At 47.0% G+C, this 19,556-nt stretch overlaps 1 protein-coding gene across 4 annotated transcripts in view; it reads left to right on the top strand.

Moving 5' to 3' along the window:
* The window catches only part of unc45b (unc-45 myosin chaperone B), a 136,805-nt gene that overhangs the window by 98,361 nt on the left and 18,888 nt on the right, over nt 1–19,556 (top strand). For all 4 annotated transcript variants that reach the window (XM_070887163.1, XM_070887173.1, XM_070887182.1 and 1 more), the window contains exon 16: nt 2,320–2,433. In XM_070887163.1, coding sequence (XP_070743264.1) covers nt 2,320–2,433 — 114 coding nt within the window. The remainder of the gene's footprint in view (nt 1–2,319; nt 2,434–19,556) is intronic.

Raw genomic sequence — 19,556 nt, 5'->3', positions numbered from 1 at the left:
TCCTTAAGGCCTGTTACCATCACAAATTGACGGCCATGCTGTGGAGTGGAATGGCTGGCGACTTTTCGTGGAATGGTTGCTGATAGCCCAATTGCCCTCCCAAGGTTTCCTAGTGGTGCCCCATACTGCTCCGCTGCTGCCGATCTGATGGAAGAGTGTTATCGCCATGCGTATCACCGATCTACCCCTATGACAGCGACATTTCCCTCTGAAAATCTTCGACCCGCCTGGCGGTGCCAGAATCTGCTTTTTCTCGGTGGTCCACTGAGGTTTAAAAGGGAGGGTGCAATGCCACTGCCGCCATGTTTTTTTGGTGGCCGACTGCCATGTTGGCCCAGCAATTATGCCCCGGGCTCGACCGGGCCACCAACAAGCAGCCTGGCACCCCCTCTTGGGTGCCAGCCGAAACCCTCCCTGGTGACCTAGTGGACCAAAGTTTTAAAATCGCGGAAACTCTCCCCTTTAAGTGAAGGGGAGAGCCATGGTGACGCTGCGCCATGATGACGTCATCGCGGCAGTCACTCCGCACCTCCCCCGACATCTGCCCCTCAGGTGTTGTCACTGTCCTCATTAAGAGCAACTTCCGGATCCAAGGAAAAAAACCCAACAAAGAGCCGAATGTCGCTCAAGAGGCGACCTGAACCGTAGTTGCGGTAAAAACCATCGAAACGTGGTGGGAGCAATTTCTACCCCAAAAAATGTGACAAAGGTTAGCAAGGCCATAAAAAAGGAAACTAAACACTAGGGTTTATTTCTAGAGGTATAGAATTGAAAAGTAGGGAAGTTATGCTAAACCTGTATTGAACCTTGGTTAGGCCACATTTAGAGTACTGTGTACAGTTCTGGTCGCCATATTATAAAAAGGATATAGAGGCACTGGAGAGGGCGCAGAGAAGATTTACAAGGATGATACCAGAAATGCGAAGGTATACATATCAGGAAAGGATGAGCAGACTGGGTCTCTTTTCTCTTGAAAAACGAAGGCTGAGGGGTGAGCTAATAGAGGTCTTTAAAATTATGAAAGATTTGGATACAGAAAGAATGTTTCCATTTGTTGGGAACAGCATAATTAGAGGCTATCAATATAGGATAGTCACCAAGAATTCCAATAGAGAATTCAGAAGAAACCTCTTTACCCAAAAAGTGGTGAGAATGTGGAACTCGCTACCACAGGGAGTGGTTGAAGCGAATAGTATAGATGCATTTAAGGGGAAGCTAGACAAGCATATGAGGGAGAAGGGAATAGACGGTTATGTTGATAGGTTTAGATGAAGAAAGACAGGAGGAGGCTCGAGTGGAGCATAAATGCCGGCATGGACTGGTTGGGCCAAATGGCCTGTTTCTGTGCCATATATCCTATGAGTTCCACATTCTAACCACACTCTGGGTAAAGAAGTTTCTCCTGAATTCCCGATTGGATTTAATAGTGACTATCTTATGTTAATGATCTCTAGTTTTGGACAACCCCCACAAGTGGAATCATCTTCTCTATGCCTACCCTATTGATTTTAAAAACCTCTCTCGGGTCACCCCTCAGCCTTCTCTTTTCTGATAATTGTACCTTCTCAGTTCTGGTATCATCTTTAAATGTGGTGTTTTTCGATGTAAATATTTGAAGTTGCACATTCATGTCACACATTACATTGCAAACAACTAGAGTTGTGTAGGATGGATATTGAGAATAGTAAGCCCATGATAGGTGTACATGTTCGTGGGCATCATAGTGAATGGGTAACCAGATTGGGTTGTATGTGTATATCTGTGGTCATGAATAATTAACCTTTACTAATGGATTCAATGATAATTACAATATATTTGTTAAAATTTTACAGCAGTACACCATTGGAAAGCACCCTTAATGACACATTTTCATCTCAGAAACTTTAATTGCATACAAAATGAAGTGATCTCATTGAAAGATATAAAATTCTGAGGGGGATTGACAGGGTAGATGCAGAGAGGTTGTTTCCCCTGGCTGGAGAGTCTAGAACTAGAGTGTAAGTCTCAGGATAAGGGTTTGGCCATTTAAGACAGAGATGAGGAGGAATTTCTTCACTCAGAGGGTTGTGAATCTTTGGAATTCTCTACCCCAAAGAGCTGCGGATGTTAAATCATTGAGTATATTCAAGGCTAAAATAGATTGATTTTGGGGCTCTAGCAGAATCAAAGGATATGGGGATTGGGCAGGAGTTGAGGTCGAAGTTCAGCCATGACCTTTTTGAATGATGGAGCAGACTCGAAGGGCCATATGGCCTACTCTTGATCCTATTTCTTATGTTCTTATACCTCTTTCTCTCATTTGTTCACTCTCTTATTCAGATTTTATTGCCTCTCGCCCTACAAGGCACTGACATTGGCAAAATAAAGGCGTCCCATGCTCTTGCTAAGATTGCAGCCATCGCTGACCCAGAAATAGCCTTCCCTGGTGAAAGGGTAAGTGAAATTCTACTTTACAGTAACTGAGTAATGGTCAGGGACAGGTCACTGGCCTTGATTCAGAATTCTTGATGAACTGAGGGAGGACTTGCCGGTCCAAACAAATTGGACAAACTTTTATGAATTTTACCTTCAATCCCAGAACCATGCAGTTGTTTCAGTCACTTCATAATTCTGTGTAACATATGAGCAATGTTATTATTGCTATAGCACCTTGGGATGTTTCACTATGTTAAAGGCGTTTTATAAATGCAGGTTGTTCTTATCACTTCGCAGTCAGATAACTGCATTGAAAATAAAGCCAATAATATATGAAGGGAAATAAGAACATAAGAAATAGGAGCAGGAGTAGGCCATTTGGCCTCTTGAGCCTGTTCCACCATTTAATAAGATCATGGCTGATCTGATCATGGACTCCGGTCAATTTCCCTGCCCGCTCCCCATAACCCTTTATTCCCCTATCACTCAAAAATCTGTCTATCTCTGCCTTAAATATATTCAATGACCCAGCCTCCACAGCTCTCTGGGGCAGAGAATTCCATAGATTTACAACCCTCTGAGAGAAGAAATTCCTCCTCATCTCAGTTTTAAATGGGCGGCCCTTTATTCTGAGACTATGTCCTCTAGTTTTAGTTTCCCCTATGAGTGGAAAAATCTCTGTCATGTATGTAACCATCATGCAACGGTAATCTTCATGTAACTGTAACCTTCATGCAACTCCTGTACACTGTACTTATACCCTAGAAATGCACACCCTGACCACAGGGGGTGAACTTGTGGGAGACACTCCTCACCTGGGTTTCCAGGTATAAAAGGGGAGGTCCCACCCAGGGTCAGCACTCCTTGGTCCTGGGAAAAAAGGTTCAGGTCACGTAGTGACTGTGTCTGCAGTACATGCCTCGTGTGAGTTTGTAGTATGGTGCAGGAACATCACATTTGGCGATGAGAAACAGGAATCACTGAACCACGAGGATGGCCACCGGTAGCACAGGGGAAGTTACTGTGTGGGTGAGGATTGGGACGACTTCGTGGAAAGACTCCAGTAGAGCTTTGTCACGAAGGACTGGCTGGGAGCGACAGCGGCTGACAAGCCGAGGCGCATCTATTGACCAGCTGGGGACCACAGACTTATGCGCTGATGAAAGACCTGCTCGCACCCCAAAAGCCAGCGGACAAGTCCTTTGAAGAGTTCAGCCAGCTGATCAGTGAGCATCTCAAGCTGGTGAGTAGTGTACACATGACCCGGCACCAGTTCTACACACACCGGCGTCAGGAGGGACAATACATCTCGGACTTCGTTGCAGACCTGCGGCGCTTGGCCAGTCTCTGTAAATTCACAGACGCCTGCAGGGGGGAGCTGTTAAAGGACTTTATCATTGAGGGCATTAATCATGCCGGGATTTTCAGGAAGCTCATAGAGGCCAAGGACTTGACTTTAGAAGGGGCGGCGTTGATAGCTCAGATCTTCATGGCAGGGGAAGAGGAGACCAAACTAATTTACGCACGCAGCCCTGGTCCCAACAATGGACCGGGGAGTTAACATTGTGAACGCGGCTAGGGACCTCGCAGGCAGGCAAGGGCATTTCAAAACCGCCCAGGCAGCAACAGACTCTAGGATGGGCCCACAACAGGGACAATGAAAAGGGGATCAGCAATTCACGCCATCACGAGGAACAATGCGTCCCGCGATGGGACCATTAACACCCACCATCAGAGTGCTTAGAAACAATGAAATGGGCAATCAGAGAGGAATGCCTGGTAACAGTCCCTTTGTTAACAACAATCTCAGCTCATGCTGGAGGTGCGGGGGTAGACATACTGCGAAAAGCTGCAGGTTCCAGCAATATACCTGTAGGATTTGTAACGTCAGTGGACACTTGGCCAGGACGTGCAAAAAGGCTGTGGCGAGGCTAATCTGCGAGACAGAGGAACCAGACGAGGGGTCTGCAATGCAGGATGATGCCTGGGGAAAAGCCATGGATGCTGAAGTTCAGTGTGTTCACCTGGCTGACGTCCACAGCTCATACACTAAAACACCACCCATGATGATGAAAGTTTTATTGAATGGCATCCCGGTGCGCATAGAGCTGGATAAGGGAGCTAGCCAGTCACTTATGAGCACCCAACAATTTGAGAGACTATGGCCACACAGAGCTAGCAGGCCCAAACTGGAACGCATTGACACGCAGCTACAGACATACACCAAAGAGATCATCCCAGTGCTAGGCAGTGCAAACTTGGTGGTAACACGTAATGGATCACAGAACCGGCTGCCACTCTGGAGCGTCCCGGGAATCGGCCCCGCACTCTTGGGGAGGAGTTGGCTAGCCGAGATGAATTGGAAATGGGGGGGATGTGCACGCCATTTCATCTGTGAAGCGAAGTTCATGCTCACAGGTCCTACAAAAATTCGGGTCATTGTTTCAACCCGATGTCAGAACGTTCAAGGGCACTAAAGTAGCGATACGCATCACTCCGGAAGCCAGACCAGTGAACCACAAAGCCAGAGTGGTGCCGTATGTGATGCATGAGAAAATTGAAAGTGAATTGGACAGGCTGCTCAGAGAGGGCATAATTTCGGCCATTGAATTCAGCGACTGGGCAAGTCCCATCGTTCCTGTCCTTAAAGCAGATGGCTCAGTCAGGATTTGTGGCGACTACAAAGCCACCATCAACCGAGTGTCGCTGCAAGACCAATACACGCTCCCGAGAGCGGAGGACCTTTTTGCCACACTGGCAGGTGGAAAGCTGTTCACAAAGTTGGACCTCACTTCGGCCTACATGACCCAGGAACTGGCTGAAGAATCCAAGCTTCTGACCACCATCACGACACACAAGGGATTATGTATCTACAACAGGTGCCCGTTTGGCATTCGTTCGGCGGCAGCTATCTTTCAGCGGAACATGGAAAGCTTGCTCAAATCCATTCCTGGAACAATCGTATTCCAAGACGACATCATCGAGACACCGAGGAACACCTCCACAACCTGGAGGAGGTGCTATGCCGACTGGACCGGGTAGGCTTGCGGCTGAAAAAGGCCAAGTGTGTGTTTTTGGCCCCAGAGGTCGAGCTTTTGGGCAGGAGGGTTGCCGCAGACGGGATCCGGCCCACTGAATCAAAAACGGAGGCGATCTGCCAGGCCCGGCAACACGTCGGAATTGCGATCATTCCTGGGACATTTGAACTATTTCTGGAAATTTCTGCCGAACTTAAGCACATTGTTGGAGCCGTTATACATGCTCCTGCGTAAAGGTTGTGAATGGCTTTGGGGGGACTGTCAAGAACGGGCTTTCAATAAGGCGAGGAACTTGCTGTGTTCTAACAAACTGTTGACTTTGTATGACCCCTGTAAAAAACTGTTTTTAACGTGCGATGCATCGTCCTACAGGGTTGGGTGTGTGTTGCAGCAGGATAATGAAGACGGCTGACTCCAACCGATGGCTTATGCCTCCAGGTCACTCTCCCTGGCAGAGCATGGATACGGCATGGTCGAAAAGGAAGCACTCGCTTGTGTTTACCGTGTGAAAAAGATGCACCAGTACCTTTTCGGTAGACGGTTCGAGCTAGACACGGACCACAAGCCATTAACATCCCTGTTGTCCGACAGCAAGGCTGTCAATGCCAATGCGTCAGCTCACATATAGCGATGGCCTCTCACGCTGGCTGCGTATGACTACACCATACGGCACCGGCCAGGCACCGAAAATTGCGCTGATGCGCTCAGCAGGCTCCCACTGGCGACCACCGAGGGGGCAGCGGTGCAAAGCGCTGAGATGGTCATGACCATTGAGGCTTTTGACACCGCAGGCTCCTCCATCACAGCCCGACAGATCAAACTCTGGACCAACAGAGACCCCCTCCTATCCATAATAAAGAAATGTGTCCTGACTGGGGATTGGGCGCCTGCACACAAGGCATGCCCCGAGGAGGTCAGACCGTTTCAGAGACGGATGGATGAGCTCTCCATCCAAGCCGACTGCCTGCTATGGGGCAGCCGGGTAGTCATGCCCTAGAAAGGCAGGGAAGCGTTCATCAGGGAACTCCACAGCGTGTTAATGAAGGCCATTGCCCGGTCACATGTATGGTGGCCGGGGATTGACTCAGACCTGGAACACTGGGTTCGCAGGTGCACGACGTGTGCCCAGCTGGGCAATGCCCCCAGGGAGGCCCCACTCAGCCCGTGGCCCTGGCCCACCAGGCCATGGTCACGTATTCACGTGGACTATGCGGGTCCGTTCATGGGGAAAATGTTCCTGAACGTTGTCGATGCATACTCGAAATGGATCGAGTGCATCATATTAAACTCGTGCACGACATCCATCACCGTGGAGAGTCTGCGTACGGTTTTTGCGACCCACGGCTTGCCGGACATCCTGGTCAGTGACAATGGCCCATGTTTCACCAGCTATGAATTCCAGGAGTTTATGTCGGGCAATGGTATCAAACACGTTTGGTCAGCGCCGTTCAAGCTGGCTTCCAATGGCCAGGTGGAACGTGCGGTCCAAGTCATAAAATAGGGCATGCTATGCATCCAAGAACCCTCCCTTCAGTACCGCCTGTCGCACCTCCTCCTGGCCTACAGGTCCCGCCCGCAGTCGCTCACGGGAGTCCCGCCAGCGGAACTCCTCATGAAACGCACGCTTAAAACGCAGCTGTCCCTCATTCACCCAGCCCTGGCAGACATTGTTGAGGGCAAGCACCAGTCCCAAACCGAGTTCCATGATCGAAACTCAAGGGGGAGGTGTATAGAAATGGATGACACGGTATTTGTTTTTAACCATGCTTTGGGACCCAAGTGGCTTGAGGGCACAGTAATTGGCAAAGAAGGGAATGGGGCCATAGTGGTCAGACTAAACAATGGGCAGATATGCCGCAAACACTTGGACCAAGTAAAGAAAAGGTTCAGCATAGACATGGAGGAACCTGAAGAAGAGCATGAGATGTCACCCACACCACTGCCAGTGGATGAACAACGAAGACAATCCACAGCATGCACAGTCCCTGCGGCCAGCCCGGACAGGCCGGAATCACCTCAGGTGACAGACACGCACGCCGAGGCTCAGCCACCAGAGCCACAACTGCGGCGCTCCACGAGAGAGCGTCGACCACCCGATAGACTTAACCTTTGACACAAATAGACGTGAGGGGGGAGGTGATGTCATGTATGTAACCATCATGCAATGGTAATCTTCATGTAACTATAACCTTCATGCAACTCCTGTACACTGTACTTATACCCTAGAAATGCACACCCTGACCACAGGGGGTGAGCTTGTGGGTGACACTCCTCACCTGGGTTTCCAGGTATAAAAGGGGAGGTCCCACCCAGGGTCAGCACTCCTTGGTCCTGGGAATAAAGGTTAAGGTCGCGTAGTGACTGTGTCTGCAGTACATGCCTCGTGTGAGTTTGTAGTACAGTGCAGGAACATCACACTTTCTGCATCCATCTTGTCAAGTCCACTCATTATCTTGTATGTTTCGATAAGATCACCTCTCATTCTTCTAAACTCCAATGAGTATAGGCCCAACCTACTCAACTTATCTTCATAAGTCAACCCCCTTATCTCTGGAATCAACCTAGTGAACCTTTTCTGAACAGCCTCTAATGCAAGTATATCCTTCCTTAAATACGGAGATCCAAACTGTATGCAGTACTCTAGGTGTGGCCTCACCAATACCCTGTACAGTTATAGCAGGACTTCTCTGCTTTTATACTCTATCCCCCTTGCAATAAAGACCAACATTCTATTTGCCTTCCTGATTACTTGCCATACCTGCATACTAACTTTTTGTGTTTCGTGCACAAGGATCCCCAGGTCCCTCTGTACTGCAGCAATTTGCCATTTTTCTCCATTTAAAATATAAGTTGCTTTTCTATTTTTTCCGCCAAAGTGGATAACGTCACATTTTCCCACATTATACTCCATCTGCTAAATTTTTGCCCACTCACTTAGCCTGTCTATATCCCTTTGCAGATTGTTGTGTCCTCCTCACAATTTGCTTTCCTACTCATCTTTGTATCCTCAGCAAATTTGGCTACATTACACGTGGTCTCTTCATCCAAGTCATTAATATAGATTGTAAATAGTTGAGGCCCCAGCACCGATCCATGCAGCACCCCACTAGTTACTGTTTGCCAACCGGAAAATGATCCATTTATCCCAACTCTCTGTTTTCTGTTTGTCAGCCAGTCCTCTATTCATGCTAATATATTACCCCCAACCCCGTGAATTTTTATCCTGTGCAGTAACCTTTTATGTGGCACCTTATCGAATGCCTTCTGGAAATCCAAATACACCACATCCACTGGTTCCCCCTTCTCCACCCTGCTCGTTACATCCTCAAAGAACTCCAGCAAATTTGTCAAACATGATTTCCCTTTCATAAAACCATGTTGACTCTGTTTGATTGAATTATTCTTTTCCAAATGTCCTGCTACCGCTTCCTTAATAATGGACTCCAGCATTTTCCCAACGATTGATGTTAGGCTAACTGGTTTATAGTTTCCTGCTTTTAATCTGCCTCCTTTTTAAAATAGGGGCGTTATATTTGCAGTTTTCCAATCTGCTGGAACCTCCCAGAATCCAGGGAGTTTTGGTAGATTACAACCAATGCATCCACTATCTCTGCAGCCACTTCTTTTAAGACCCTAGGATGTAAGCCATCAGGTCTAGGGGACTTGTCCGCCTTTAGTCCCATTATTTTACTGAGTACTACTTCTTTAATGATAGTGATTGTATTAAGTTCCTCCCTCCCTATAGCCCCTGGGATTATCCACATTTGGGATGTTTTTAGTGTCTTCTACCGTGAAGACCGATACAAAATATTTGTTCAAAGTCTCTGCCATTTCCCTGTTCCCCATTATTAATTCCCCAGACTCATCCTCCAAGGGACTAACATTTAATTTAGCCACTCATTTCCTTTTTATCTACCTGTAGAAACTCTTACTACAGGTTGAACCTCCCTTATCCAGAACTCCCTTACCCAGAACCATCCCATGAGTAATTCCCCAGTCTCATCCTTTAGGGGACTAACATTTACTTTAGCCACTCTTTTCCTTTTTATGTAACTGTAGAAACTCTTACTATCTGTTTTTATATTTCATACGAGTTTACATTCATAATCTAGCTTCCCTCTTTATTATTTTTTTAGTCAATCTTTGCTGGCTTTTAAAAGTTTCCCAATCCTCTGGCCTCCCACTAGTCTTGGCCACTTACTGTGCCCTTGTTTTCAATTTGATACCATCCCTTTTTTCCTTAGTTAGCCACGGATGGTTATCCCTTCTATCCCTTCTTAGTGGGATATATTTTTGTTGCAAGTTATTGTAGTGTATGGAGAAAGAGTCAGACTGAACACTGTGAGCTCAAAGTAAAGTGTGACCTTAGTTTTTATTGCAGATCTCCAGAGTGCCTCTCCAATCTGTGAAGCCTCCTTAAATACCTGTGCTCACAAGGGATTAGGGGATCCCTTGGGACTCCAGGGAATGAGCCCTCAGGTGGCTGTACAGAGTAAATACAAGTTTACATATATAACAACACCTCTCCCCCACCCCTCTCCCAAAATCAATAGTGTAACTATTTACACCGTGAGTCGATCTGGGGCCCTTCTTGCCCTGGCTGATCGTCTCAGTGTGAAAGCTGGTATTGTTGAACCATTTGTTGGGCCCTCGCTGGGCTGCTGTGCTGCTGGCCTTTCTGGGCTGCCTTGTATGTTGGGCCTTGCTTGGCTGCTGTGGATGATGGGCTCTGCTTCGTGGTCAACCGTGGTGCCAGTTGCCACTGGAATGTATGTTGGGTGATCAAAAAAGGTCGGGTCCAAGGTGGGTTGCTCAGGATAGTCTATGAATTTGAGTTTGATTTCGTCCAAGTGTTTCTGGTGAATGAGTCCATTTGAAAGTTTGACCCGAAACACCCTGCTCCCCTCTTTGGCCACGACAGTGCTGGGAAGCCACTTGGGACCTTGTCCATAATTTAATATAAATAAAGGATCATTGATTTCAATCTCGCGTGACAAATTTGCGCTATCATGGTATGCACTTTGTTGAAGCCGCTTGCTCTCTACCTGTTCATGTAGATCAGGGTGAACTAAGGAGAGCCTTGTCTTAAGTGCTCTTTTCATGAGCAGTTCAGCAGATGGGATCCCAGTTAGTGAGCGGGGTCTCGTGCGGTAGCTAAGCAGGACTCGGGATAGGCAAGTCTGCAGTGAGTCTTCAGTTACCCTCTTCAAGCCTTGCTTGATGGTTTGCACTGCTCTCTCTGCCTGACCATTGGACGCTGGTTTAAACGGGGCAGATGTGACATGTTTGATCCCATTACGGGTCATGAACTCTTTGAACTTAGCACTGGTAAAACATGGCTCGTTGTCGCTCACCAGGACATCGGGTAGGCCGCGTGTGGCAAACATGGCCCGCAGGCTTTCAGTAGCGGCAGCGGACGTGCTAACCGACATTATCTCACATACAATCCACTTGGAGTACGCGTCTACAACCACAAGGAACATTTTACCCAAGAATGGGCCTGCATAGACGACGTGTACCATAGACCACTGTTTGGAGGGCCAAGACGATAAACTTAGTGGCGTCTCCCTGGGTGCATTGCTCAACTGCGAGCATGTATTACATCTGTGAACGCAGGACTCTAAGTCCGCATCAATACCGGGGCACCACACGTGGGATCTGGCTATTGCTTTCATCATTACGATGCCTGGGTGGGTACTGTGGAGGTCATTTATGAAGGTGTCTCTGCCCTTCTTGGGGACCACTACTCGATTGCCCCACAGAAGGCAGTCTGCCTGTATAGACATTTCACCTTTGCACCGTTGGAACGGCTTTATCTCTTCCTGCATTTCCACTGGGACACTGGACCAACTCCCGTGAAGCACACAGCTTTTGACTAGAGATAATAAGGGGTCCTGGCTTGTCCAGGTTTTGATCTGCCAGGCAGTGACAGGTGATTGCTCACTCTCAAATGCTTCCATAATCATGGTTAGATCTGCGGGCTGCGCTATTTCCACCCCCATGGTGGGCAATCACAGCCTACTGAGAGCATCGGCGCAGTTTTCTGTGCCTGGCCTGTGGCGGATGGCGTGATTGTATGTGGACAACATGAGCGCCCATCTCTGGATGCAGGCCAATGCGTTGGTATTGATCCCTTTACTCTCAGAAAACAGGAATATAAGTGGCTTATGGTCAGTTTCCAATTCGAATTTTAGCCCAAACAGATATTGATGGATTTTCTTTACCCCATAGACACACGCTAATGCTTCTTTTTCAATCGTGCTGTAGGCTCTCTCAGCCTTAGACTCCTGGATGCTTAAGCAACCGGTTGCAGTTTTCCGAAATCATTAGCTTGTTGCAATACACATCCGACGCCATATGATGACGCATCACATGCTAGTACCAAACGCTTACATGGATCATACAACACAAGCAATTTGTTTGAGCATAACAATTTTCTCGCTTTTACAAAGGCATTTTCTTGGCTTTTGCCCCAAACCCATTCGTCCCCTTTTCGTAGTACAACATGCAGTGGTTCTAACAGTGTGTTGAGACCCGGTAAGAAGTTATCAAAGTAGTTCAGGAGTCCCAGAAATGACCGCAGCTCCGTCACATTCTGTGGCCTTAGTGCTTTCTCGATTGCCTCAGTCTTCGCGTTGGTGGGCCTGATGCCATCCGCCGCGATCTTCCTTCCCAGGAACTCCACTTCAGGTGCCAGAAAAATGCACTTCGAGCGTTTTAACCTGAGCCCCACGCGGTTGAGTCGACTATGGACCTCCTCCAGGTTCTGCAGATGCTCGACTGTGTTCCAACCTGTGACCAAATTGGAGTCCTGGAAGACCACAGTGTGCAGGACCGACTTCAGTAAGCTTTCCATGTTTCTCTGGAATATCGCCGCCGCCGATCGGATTCCAAATGGGCATCTGTTATAAACAAAAAGACCTTTTTGCGTGTTGATGCAGGTGAGGGCCTTTAATGATTCATCCAGTTCCTGCGTCATATAGGCTGAAGTCAGATCCAGCTTCGTGAGCGTCTTTCCTCCCACCAGCATTGCAAAGAGGTCGTTGGCCTTTGGTAGTCAGTATTGGTCGTGCAGGGAGAAACGATTGATAGTTACTTTGTAATCGCCACAGATTCTGATGGTGCCGTCTCCCTTGAGGACTGGGATGATAGGACTGGCCCGCTCATTGAACTCGATCGGGGAAATGGTGCCCTCTCTTTGCAGCCAGTCTAGCTCAATCTCTACCCTTTCTCTCATCATGTACAGCACTGCTCTCGCCTTGTGATGGATGGGCTGCACCCCTGGAATTAGATGGATGTGCACTTTTGCTCCTTGGAATTTCCCGTTGCCTGGTTCGAACAGCGAAGGAAATTTTTTTAAGACCTGGGCACACGAAGTGTCGTCAGCAGGCGTTAGCGCTCAGATGTCATCCCAGTTCCAGCATATCTTTCCCAACCAGCTCCTGCCGAGCAGTGTGGGACCATCGCCCGGTACCACCCAGAGTGGTAGCTTGTGTACCGCTCCATCGTAGGAGACCTTTACAGTAGCACTGCCGATTACAGGAATCAGTTCTTTTGTGTAATTTCTTCGTTTCGTGCGAACTGGAGTTAAGACTAGCCTTGAGGCCTTGTTGCACCACAACCTTTCGACAGTCTTTTTGCCCATGATGGACTGGCTCGCGCCCATGTCCAGCTCCATTGACACCGGGAGTCCATTTAGTTCAACATTCAGCATTATCGGGGTACATTTTGTGGTGAATGTGTGCACCCAATGTACCTCTGCCTCCTTGATCTGGGGCTCTGGTTCATCGTGATCATCCGTGGATCTGTCCTCCTCTGCAACATGGTGGTTTGCAGGTTTGACAGGCTATGCAACTCGCTTGGAGGTGTCCCATTGTTCCACAGCCCTTGCTATTCTTTGAATCTGCATGAATGGAAATGATGATCACCCCCACAGCACCAACAAGGTGTTAATGGCCTTGCATTCATCACCCTTGATGGTGGACTCTGAGACATCTGCGGACGTGTAGCTGCAGGTATGTATGTTACAATTCAAAAACAACATCACTTTGTTCACAGTACTTGTAGCAGCACTTGTATGCTGAGAGATTTGCTTCGTATTATCACTGATGGCAATGAACGCCTGGGCTATTGCTATGGCCTTACTCAAGGTTGGAGTTTCTGCAGAAAAAAGTTTGCGAAGTATGGTTTCGTGGCCAATGCCAAGTACGAAAAAGTCTCTGAGCATGTGCTCCAAATGTCTTTCAAATTCGCAATGTCCTGCAAAGCATCTTAGCTCGGTGACATAACTTGCCACTTCCTGGCCTTCAGACCTTTTGTAGGTGTAGAACCGACACCTCGCCATCAGAACACTTTCCTTCGGGTTCAAATGCTCTCGGACCAGTGTGCACAAATCGTCATATGATTTATCCATGGGTTTCGCTGGAGTGAGCAGATTCTTCATGAGGCCATACGTTGGTGCCCCACAGACGGCGAGGAGGATCGCCCTTCGTTTGGCAGTGCTCTCTTCCCCATCTAGCTCGTTGGCCACGAAGTATTGGTCGAGTCGCTCCACAAAAGTTTCCCAATCATCTCCCTCCGAGAAGTTCTCCAGGATGCCCACTGTTCTCTGCATCTTTGGGTTTCCTATCTGTATCCATCATCGCCAGTTGTAGTGTATGGAGAAATGGTCAGACTGAACACTGTGAACTCAAAGCAAAGTGTGACCTTAGTCTTTTATTGCAGGTCTCCAGAGTACCTCTCCAACCTGTGAAGCCTCCTTAAATACTTGTGCTGACAAGGGATTATGGGATCCCTTGTGACTCCAGGGGATGAGCCCTCTGGTGGCTGTACAGAGTAAATACAAGTTTACATATATAACAGTTGTAAAATATCTCGTTAAATGTCTGCCACTGCTCATCAACCATCCCATAATGGTTTTGATTGGTAGCGTGCTGTGGTTCAGATAGATTATCCTAAGGGAATTTCACAAAACCATTTTCTCCACAAACAGCATTGATTATTTAGATCACCGCATGGTATTGAGATATGCAGAGTCCTACAGGATTGCTTATTTTTGCTTGTGTCGTCAGCAGACAGTTCCTAACATAATTCAAAATACAGTTCATTCCTCTGAAAAAAATGAACGTTGAATAAAACTAGAGGCCATCAATATAAGATAGTCACCAAGAAATCAAATAGGGAATTCAGAAGAAACTTCCATAACTAGAGGGTAGTAAGAATGTGGAACTCGCTGCCACAGGGAGTGGTTGAGATGCATTTAAGGGGAGGCTGGACAAGTTTATGAGGCAGTAGAGAATAGAGGATTATGCTGATAGAGTTAGATGAGGAAAATCGGGAGGAGGCTTGAATGGAGCATAAACGCCGGCATAGACTGGTTGGACCGGACGGTCTGTTTCTCTGCTGTATATCCACTGTATTCTGATGTAATATGACTAAATGATGCTGGGAGTATAGGGTGCCTCTGCTAGAGAAAGAGTTTAACATTTCACCTGTGACCCTTCATCAGAACCCTAATGCAGAATATTTAACAATCATTGTTTGTGAAATGTGAAAGAATGTGAAAGAATGAACTAAGTTGATTATCAAGTAATTTCTTTTATGTTAAGAGCCTGGAGAAATATTCTCTTGGTATTCTCCAGAATCTGGTAATGCCAGAAACTGTTTGAGCTTAATAGAAATATAAGAACATAAAAACATAAGAAACAGGAGCAGGAGTAGGCCATTTCACAAAGTGAAGAAGTTTCGGCCAGTACTGTGCACAAAGTAACGTTGTTTTTGAGCAAGAATATATTAGCAGAACGTACACACCGGCTGCTGCTGCACGACCTCAGATGACCCAGAGTCCGCCATCAATCGTTAATGTGAGGCAGTTAACACCTTGTTGGCGCTGTGGAGGTGATCATCGGCCCCATCAATGCCACTTCAAGCACTATGCATGCAACGGTGGCAGAACAATGGGACACCTCCAGCGAATGTGCAGGTGAGCTGCAAACCCTGCAAACCCTGCAAACCACCACGTTGCAGAGGAAGATCGATCCACTGTGGATCAGGCTGAATTGGAGTCTCGTACCGAGGAGGCAGAAGTGTACAGGGTACACACGTTCACCACGAAATGTCCACCAATAATGCTGAAAGTTGAACTGAACGGAATTCCAGTATCTTTGGAACTGGACACGGGTGCGAGTCAGTCCATAATGAGTAAAAAGGCCTTCGACAGGCTGTGGGGCAACAAGGCACACAGGCCCAAGCTCAGCACCATTCACACCAAACTGCGGCCGCAATTGAGACTCCAGGATGGTATGTTGCCTCCCTGGTGCAAAGATCAAGGATGTCTTGGAACGGCTGCAGGACATTTTGGAGGGAGAGGGTGAACAGCCAGTTGTCGTGGTGCATACGAACGATATCGGTAAAAAACGGGATGAGAGCCTACAAACTGAATTTTGGGAGCTAGGAGTTAAATTAAAAAGTAGGACTTCTAAGATAGTAATCTCAGGATTGCTACCAGTGCCACGTGCTAGTCAGAGTAGGAATTGCAGGATAGATCAGATGAATACGTGGCTTGAGGAGTGTTGCAGAAGGGAGGGATTCAAATTCCTGGGACATTGGAACCGGTTCTGCGAGAGGTGGGACCAGTACAAACCGGACGGTCTGCACCTGGGCAGGACCGGAACGAATGTCCTAGGGGGAGTGTTTGTTCGTGATGTTGCGGAGGGGTTAAACTAATATGGCAGGGGGATGGGAACCTATGCAGGGAGACAGAGGGAAGTGGAATGGGGGCAGAAGCAAAAGATAGAAAGAAGAAAAGTAAAAGCGGAGGGCAGAGAAAGCCAATGCAAAAATCAAAAAGGGCCACATTACAGCAAAATTCTAAAGGGGCAAATTGTGTTAACAAGACAAGCCCGAAGGCTCTGTGCCTCAATGCCAGGAGTATTCATAATAAGGTGGATAAAGTAACCGCGCAGGCAGCAATTAACGAATATGATATAATTGGTATCATGGAGACATGGCTCCAGGGTGACCAAGGCTGGGAACTCAACATACAGGGGTATTCAACATGCAGGAAGGATAGACAGAAATGAAAAGGAGGTGGGGTAGCGTTGCTAGTTAAAGAGAAAATTAATGCAATAGTAAGGAAGGACATTAGCTTGGATGATGTGGAATTTGTATGGGTAGAGCTGCGGAATACCACAGGGCAGAAAATGCTAGTGGGAGTTGTGTACAGACCACCAAACAGTAGTAGTGAGGTTGGGGACAGCATCAAACAAGAAATTAGAGATGCATGCAATAAAGGTACAGCTGTTATCATGAGTGCCTTTAATCTACAAAAAGATTGGGCTAACCAAACTGGTAGCAATACGTTGGAGGAGGATTTCCTGGAGTGTATTAGGGATGGTTTTCTAGACCAATATGTCGAGGAACCAACTAGAGGTCTGGCCATCCTAGACTGGGTGATGTGTAATGAGAAAGGACTAATTAGCAATCTTGTTGTGTGAGGCCCCTTGGGGAAGAGTGACCATAATATGGTAGAATTCTTCATTAAGATGGCAAGTGACATAGTTAATTCAGAGACTAGGGTCCTGAACTTAAGGAAAGGTAACTTCGATGGTATGAGACGTGAATTGGCTAGAATAGACTGGCGAATGATACTTAAAGGGTTAATGGTGGATAGGCAATGGCAAACATTTAAAGAGCACATGGATGAACTTCAACAATTGTACATCCCTGTCTGGAGTAAAAAGAAAACAGGGCAGGTGGCTCAACCGTGGCTAACAAGGGAAATTAAGGATAGTGTTAAATCCAAGGAAGAGGAATATAAATTGGCCAGAAAATGCAGCAAACCCGAGCACCGGGAGAAATTTAAATTCAGCAGAGGAGGACTAAGGGTTTAATTAGGAGGGGAAAAATAGAGTATGAGGGGAAGTTTGCTGGGAACATAAAAACTGACTGCAAAAGCTTCTATAGATATGTGAAGAGAAAAAGATTAGTGAAGACAAACGTGGGTCCTTTGCAGCCAGAATCAGGTGAATTTATAATGGGGAACAAAGAAATGGCAGACCAATTGAACAAATACTTTGGTTCTGTCTTTATGAAGGAAGAGACAAATAACCTTCCAGAAATATTAGGGGACCGAGGGTCTAGCGAGAAGGAGGAACTGAAGGAAATCCTTATTAGTTGGGAAATTGTGTTAGGGAAATTGATGGGATTGAAGGCCGATAAATTCCCAGGGCCTGATAGTCTGCATCCCAGAGTACTTAAGGAAGTGGCCCTAGAAATAGTGGATGCATTGGTGATCATTTTCCAACAATCTATCGACTCTGGATCAGTTGCTATGGAGGGTAGCTAATGTAACCCCAATTTTTAAAAAAGGAGGGAGAGAGAAAACAGGGAATTATAGACCGGTTAGCCTGACATCAGTAGTGGGGAAAATGTTGGAATCAATTATTAAAGATGAAATGGCAGCGCATTTGGAAAGCAGTGGCAGGATCGGTCCAAGTCAGCATTGATTTATGAAAGGGAAATCATGCTTGACAAATCTTCTAGAATTTTTTGAGGATGTAACTAGTAGAGTGTACAATGGAGAACCAGTGGATGTGGTGTATTTGGACTTTCAGAAGCATTTAGACAAGGTCCCACACAAGAGATTGGTGCAAAAAATTAAAGCACATGGTATTGGGGGTAATGTATTGATGTGGATAGAGAACTGGTTGGCAGACAGGATGCAGAGAGTCAGGATAAATGGGTCCTTTTCAGAATGGCAGGGAGTGATTAGTGGGGTGCCGCAGGGCTCAGTGCTGGGACCCCAGCTATTTACAATATACATCAATGATTTAGATGAAGGAATTGAGTGTAATATCTCCAAGTTTGCAGATGACACTAAGCTGGATGGTGGTTTGAGCTGTGAGGAGGACGCTAAGAGGCTGCAGGGTGACTTGGATAGGTTAGGTGAGTGGGTAAATGCATGGCAAGTGCAGTATAATGTGGATAAATGTGAGGTTATCCACTTTGGTGGCAAAAACATGAAGGCAGAATATTATCTGAATGGCGGTAGATTGGAAAAAGGGGAGGTGCAACGAGACCTGGGTGTCATGGTACATCAATCATTGAAAGTTGGCCTTCATAGCGAGGGGATTTGAGTATAGGAGCAGGGAGGTCTTACTGCAGTTGTACAGGGCCTTGGTGAGGCCTCACCTGGAATATTGTGTTCAGTTTTGGTCTCCTAATCTGAGGAAGGATGTTCTTGGTATTGAGGGAGTGCAGCGAAGGTTCACCAGACTGATTCCCGGGATGGCAAGACTGACATATGAGGAGAGACTGGATCGACTAGGCCTGTATTCACTGGAGTTTAGAAGGATGAGAGGGGATCTCATAGAAATATATAAAATTCTGACAGGACTGGTCAGCTTAGATGCAGGAAGAATGTTCTCGATGTTGGGGAAGTCCAGAACCAGGGGACACAGTCTAAGGATAAGGGGTAAGCCATTTAGACTGAGATGAGGAGAAACTTCTTCACTCAGAGTTGTTAACCTGTGGAATTCTCTACTGCAGAGAGTTGTTGATGCCAGTTCATTGGATACATTCAAGAGGGAGTTAGCTATGGCCCTTATGGCTATAGGAATCAAGGGGTATGGAAAGAAAGCAGGAAAGTGGTACTGAGGTGAATGATCAGCCATGATCTTATTGAATGGTGGTGCAGGCTTGAAGGGCCGAATGGCCTACTCCTGCACCTATTTTCTATTTTTCTATGTCTATGTTTCTACACCAAGGAACTGACCCCTGTAATTGGCAGTGCAGAAGTCAAAGTCTCCTAAGCTGGAGCAGTACACGAACTCCTGCTGTGGATTGTGCCAGGGGATGGCCCCACTTTGTTAGGCAGAAGCAGGCTGGAAAAAATCCGCTGGAACTGGGAGAACATCCGAGCGCTTTCGTCCGTCGACGAAGCCTCATGTGCCCAGGTTCTGAGTAGGTTTCCATCGTTGTTTGAGCCAGGCATTGGAAGCTTCTTGGGGGCGAAAGTGCAGATCAATTTGTTTCCCGGTACGCGACCCATCCACCATTAAGGCTCGGGCGGTACCATATATGATGCGTGAGAAAGTGTAAATT

Source organism: Pristiophorus japonicus, chromosome 1, assembly GCF_044704955.1.
Source record: "Pristiophorus japonicus isolate sPriJap1 chromosome 1, sPriJap1.hap1, whole genome shotgun sequence".
NCBI classification, from domain to species: domain Eukaryota; kingdom Metazoa; phylum Chordata; class Chondrichthyes; family Pristiophoridae; genus Pristiophorus; species Pristiophorus japonicus.
Note: the sequence above shows the minus strand (reverse complement) of the source record. Positions and strands in the feature narration are given on the sequence as shown.